Source organism: Castor canadensis, chromosome 5 (assembly GCF_047511655.1).
Source record: "Castor canadensis chromosome 5, mCasCan1.hap1v2, whole genome shotgun sequence".
Taxonomy (NCBI): domain Eukaryota; kingdom Metazoa; phylum Chordata; class Mammalia; order Rodentia; family Castoridae; genus Castor; species Castor canadensis.
Genome location: NC_133390.1, coordinates 70317114 through 70323113, shown reverse-complemented (window position 1 = coordinate 70323113; position 6000 = coordinate 70317114). Strand labels below are relative to the sequence as shown.

Genomic DNA, 6000 nt, shown 5'->3' with positions numbered 1-6000 from the left:
TGAGAAAGCAATCAGGAAAACAATTCCATTCATAGTGGCTTCTAAAAAATAAAATATCTAGGTATAAACTTAACCAAAGAGGTAAAAGACCTCTATAATGAAAACTATAAAACTTTGAAGAAAGAAATTTTAAAAAGACACCAGAAGAGGGAAAAGCTCCCATGTTTATGAATTGACAGACAAAATTAATATCATGAAAATGGCTATATTACCAAATGCAATCTATAGATTCAATGCAATGCCCATCAAAACCTCAATGTCATTCTTCACAGAAATAGAAAATAAATCCTAGAATAAAAGACCCTGAATATCAAAAGCAATTTTGAGCAAAAAGAACAATGCTTGGAGGTATCACAATATGACTTCAAATTATACTATAGAGCCAAAGTAACAAAAACAGCACAGTACTGGCAGAAGACAGACATGTAGACTGATGAAACAGAATAGAAGACCAAAAATGTTAAAAAAAAAACTGTGGGGAGTGGATTATGAGAAGCTTATGAGAACTTGTCATAAGTGCAGTTGTGTTCAACAACAGGCTGAGTTTGGCATGGCCCCAGCCACAGAACAGAGTGATACAGAATGCAGCTCAGCTGTTTTTCTTAAGTTGTTTACATTCAGAGAAGTAGGAACACAGGTTTCTCTTGTTACAATGTCATGCCCCTCCCAGAGAACTGTTGCTCCACCTCCTTGTTTACTACTGGGTATAAAAGACTTGCTGAAGGAGGATGCAAGGCTGTTTGATTGGCTGCCACTGACACTGGCTGGTGTGTCTCCACCAGAGCAGCTTTCTGCACTGAGAACTATATACATAAGCTTTAGAAAAGCTAAGCAAAAGAAAAGCTAAAGAGAACATGGGACAGTGTAAGTCTAAGGACTGAGACTTTAAGAGTTATGCTAATGCAGTTTTTAGATGCAGCTGCTGTTGTTTGTCTGCAAATCTGTGGGCAAAGTCTTTAAGAGAGATTAAAGGGAACATGGAAGAGTGCAAGTCTGAGCACCAAGACTTTAAGAGAGATTAAAGAAAACATGGGACAGAGCAAGTCTAAGGAAAGAGACTTTAAAGAATGCAAAAAAAGCAAGGTTTTAAAAAAAAGACCTTAGAGACAAGGTTTTAAAGAATTGTAAAGGAGTAAGGCCTTAAAAAATGAAGATAGAGAAAAGAAGCAGAGTAAAGAGAAGTAAAGGAGCAATGAGGCTGTTGTGCGTCACCATCTGAGCATCCAATACACCTGATCCTAACTTTCTGCATGTCTGCATGTCCTTTGTCCTTTCTGCATCTCCCATCGCTCCCAGTTAAGGTTCAGTACTAGGAAAACTAGTTATCTAATCCAGAAGACTGAAACTAGACCATTATCTCTCATTTTGTACAAAAATCAACCCTAAATGGATTGAAGACCTTAATGTAAGATCTGAAACATTGAAACTACTACAGGAAAAAATAGGGAAGAATCTGGAAGATACAGGCCTACATTACTTTCTGAATAGAACACCAATTGCCAATGAAATAAGAGCAAGAAGTAACAAGTGGGACTGAATTGAAGTAAAAAGTTTCTACAAGTCAAAAAAAAAACCAGTTACCAGAATCAAGAGACAACCCACAGAATGGGAGAAAGTCAACAGGTAAGGGATTAATATCCAGAATATACAAAGAGCTCAAAAAACTAAACAGCATAAGAGCAAATTATCCATTTAATAAATGAGCAAATGAAATGAACAGATAATTCTCAGAAGAAGAAATACAAATGGCTAATAAATCATGAAGCAATGTTCAAAATCCTTAGTGGTAAAGGAAATACTAATAAAGACTCTACCAAGATTCATCTCACCCCAGACAGATTGGCAATCATCAAAGGAAACAAACAGCAAATGGTAGTTAGGATGCAGGAAAAAGGAACCCTAGACTTAAAATGATGGTGGTGATGATGGTGGTGATGGTGACAATACATGAATACATACAGGGAACTGTCTAGGGAAATCAGCAGAGGTGGAAGAGGGAAAGAAAAGGATATTAAGGGTGAAGAGGATGAAGTAAGCTGGATGCATAATGAAGACGACATAAACTCACCAAACACAGTTTGGAAGTGGGGAGAAAATGGTGAGGGGGAATGGAAATACAATGGAGTATAGTGGAGGGGGTGATCGTGTTCAAGGTATACTATGCTCATGTATGAAATCATCACAATGAAATCCCCTCATATTAATGTACTAGAAATCAAAAATAAAATGAATTTTTAAAGTTATGGTTCTGCCAATGATATACTCATTGCTTCTATGACTGAGCTTGTTATTAATGACAGAAGAGAATATATAATGAAAAAAGACTTTATTCTCCCTTTTAAGCCAACAGGCACAGAGCCAAATGCTAAAAATTTGCTTTTTTTTAAATCTCAATTTATTTGATCATGGTCTATATTTCCCAATAGAAATGTAACTTCATGAGGATTTTTATGTGATTCACTGCTACATTCACAGAGCTTTGATCAGTGCTCAATACATCACAGATGCTCATTAAATATTTGAGTAAGCAGATGAAAAGGATACTTTGTTGGAAATACTCCATTAAGTGCATTGGAGCCGAGTATGTTGTGGCCAAAGGGATTATTGCTTGCTGTGTGTGAATAATTAGTGAATCGTATAATCAATTTAGTGAGCAAGATCAGCATGGAATAGAATGGAAAAGAACAAATAACCTCAAAATTCTTCAAATATTCAAAACCACCTACATAATTTCCATTGATTACAATAGTAAAAGTAAGCATGATTTCCTGAAAATTTTCAGGAAAATATTATTTTGGTCTAAGTACATTTATCATAAGGCTTTTTAAAAATTTTGCCTATGTACTGGAACTGATATAAAATGTACTTAGTGTAGCTGCAGGTCAGAAAAATGAATGCTCTTCTAAGAGAAAGCCTTCGGTTAGAGGTAATGGTCTGACATGCAGAGACCTGGGAAGAAAGTTAAAACGTTGGTGAAAATGGATATCTAGTATAAATGGGTGATGGGAGATAATTTCCTGATTTCGCAGAGATGGAAGTGATTATGAGACAGCAGGAAGTCCTGGCTGTCTTCAATAAGGCATAGTGAGTATGAGAACAAGACAGGGAAGGGAAGGCTGTTGCTTACCACACCAGCTGGTTCCCACTTCACACTGCATCTCACCAATGAGTATGCCTAAGTGGTAAATGAATGCATTGATCCTCCAGAGGCCAAAGGAGTTAAAGAATACAAGCTCAACCAGGGGCCTAATGTCACAGTGTCAAGGTGGCAGTCAGCAGGGCTGTCATTTCCATTTGGTCAGTAGACACAATGGCCCCAGTCTGTGATGCTTTTAGGGGTTCACAAAAATATTTTCATTTCTTTTAAAATAAAAAAATATTATCCACCCTATATTGCATTCAAGTTGGTAAAAATGCCATTGCAAGGTACAGTTTTATTGTTCATGCACTAAGTGGCCTACAAAGTCAGAAGTGCCTAGGGCCAATGAACATCCTGGGGGACCCTGGTGTCAGGGCCATCAGAATCATTTGAGGTGCTTACTGAAGTGCAGATTCGTGGGCACCACTTCAGTGCTGAAGATTCTGCTTCCCTTGGGATGGGCCACAGCTGGCAACTTCAGTAAACGCTTCAGGAAAGTCAAATGCTGAAAAGGTTTAAAGATCTCTGTCTCTGTAGTAAGCCATGAGGACCTATCACAGGCTTAAAATGGGATTGCTTTGAGCAGGGACACTTGCTGGGGTCAGTATTCCTTCCAGACTGACTGAGCCACACTGGATCAGGCTCTTCCTATAATTTCCAACCTCATATCAGTATTCTACATGTCTCTTGAGTATGCCATGTTTAGTTGTGGCTTTTTCTCAGTTGTGGCCACTATTTACTATTAAACTCTCCTGTTTTTGCCCTTTAGAAGGAAGATGTTTTTACCAAGTGACATATGTGAAGTAATTTTACTAAAAAAGGAGGAAAATGACATATTTGACATTTATTTAGACTGAGGATAATTGTAATATTTACTGACTATATCACTTTTCTTCAGTATACACACCCTGCTATTCGGACTTGCTCTGAGTTAACAAACCACTGGAGAACAGAAGCAAATAATAACAAGGCTCTCATTTTCATTCCAGTTTCTTACATCACTATTAATGCTGAGTTCAGATGGCCAATGGCTAGCAAGCCACTTGTAAGTCATAAGTCTTTGCCAATCCACTTGTAAACAAACAGCAGTAGCAGGAGAAGTTTCAAGACCTCTGTGTCAGTGAAGCAGCAAAGTGGTCCCCTTGCTCTCCTCCACTTGAAGGTACGGTGCCCTAATCCTCCTAGCACCCTCTAGTGACAGAATGTGTCATCTGTGCTTGTTCAACAGCAGCATCAATTCTGGCTTCTTAGCCTACAGAATTCCTAGTGAGGAGAGGCATGGAAACCAAAGCCGAAGGAAAAAACAAAAACAAATAAGGAAATGTGGAGAGTTTTACAGATCATCTGAGGTGATACCAATTTGGAGACCATGTTCTGTAGGGGAACAGCAAAGGGCTTGACATCACAGGCATGAAGACTCAGTTGTTGGCTATGAGGGGTCCCTGCCTAGGTGACCTCAGGCAAGGAAGCTTCCTGCATTCTGAGCATTTCTCCTCAGCCTTAAAATGTAGCTATAGTTCCTGCCTATAGCTGCCTATAGGAGTGTTTGGGAATAAAATAATGCATGTAAAAGCACCTTTTTATGACCTGGCACAATCTAGGTGCTCAATAAAATGGTGTTTGAACATGAACTTTAGCTGAGGAATTAAAAAAAAGAACAACTTTGCCATCCAATACATACTGAATTAGCATATTAGTAACATGATCACTTAGTTCCTTTGCTTTTTTTATACACAAGACTTTAAAATCATCAAAAGTTTGGGTGTCAAGGGAAAAACATTATTTAATAACCACAGAGTTCATTAATTTTAACACAGTAGAAGGATTTCCATTGAAGATGTAGCAGGCATCATCCCAGTGTTTTCACAGAGATGCATGAAGACTAATGAATAGACATAAGGAGGCAAATTTGGGTTCAACATTAGAAAGAACCCTCTGGCAATTAGAGCCAGGGCTTCTGTGCTGCATGGTTCCATGGGACAATTCACCCAGACCACAAGCTGCACTTTAGGAGATGATTTGTGCAAGGGGCAAGTGCACTGTAGTCCCAGAGTCTTGGCTGGAGCTGTCCAGCCCACACACATGGGCAGTTTGTGAAGAATGAAGCTCATTGTATGGAATCTGTTCAAGCCCTACCCACATTGTGATACTGAGCTCCCCACAGTACTTTGGCACCCTGACGTGATTCCAGCTATTCCCTTCCACAAGTGGCAGCTGGTATTGCATGGCTGTGCTTTCTCTTCTTCCTGAAAATAGAAAACCGTTCTTTCCTCACAGATTTGATGGCCACATTTGTGGACACACAGTTCTAACTGTGGTGTCTGATTTAAATAATTAAATTTATTAGCTCTCAAGATTGGTTCATTTTTACTATGAAAGAGAAACTCAGGTACCTGATTTCAGCGACAAAGAAGGATCTTTTGATCTTAGAAAAAGCTATTAAGAAAGAAAAATGGTTGTCTTACAAATGAACACATCTTTTGGGAAGGAACCCCAAAATGTTAGCATCTAAAAGTAATAAGGTACTCTGGGTAGGCTTGGTAGTCATAGAATATCACAAATAATGTTGGATTAGCTTCATTATCTACAACGCTGTCATAGAGGACAGTAGGATTTTGAGGGTCCTTTGCAGGAGGCACAATGTACGACCGGTGTCCTCTTGTAAAACATCCAGTGAGCACACGTACGTAATACATATGCTTTTTCCCATTTACATCTGGTCTGGAGTATGTGTCATTGGCAGAATAATTGGCGTTTACAGCAAAATAGGTTCCCTTTCCATAACACACAGCTGTGGAGAGAAAAAAAAAACATTTTAATAAATTTCTGTGTAGTGTAACATTTGATAGGTTGACCCAATA

The 6000-nt window shown here is 38.6% G+C and overlaps 1 protein-coding gene across 5 annotated transcripts in view; it reads right to left on the bottom strand.

Annotated features, from left to right (window-relative positions):
- Positions 1–3403: 3403 nt before the first annotated feature.
- The window catches only part of Parp15 (poly(ADP-ribose) polymerase family member 15), a 43195-nt gene continuing 40598 nt past the window's right edge, over positions 3404–6000 (bottom strand). For all 5 annotated transcript variants that reach the window (XM_020151620.2, XM_074073276.1, XM_074073278.1 and 2 more), the window contains one exon: positions 3404–5930. In XM_020151620.2, coding sequence (XP_020007209.2) covers positions 5641–5930 — 290 coding nt within the window. In that variant the 3' untranslated portion in view covers positions 3404–5640. The remainder of the gene's footprint in view (positions 5931–6000) is intronic.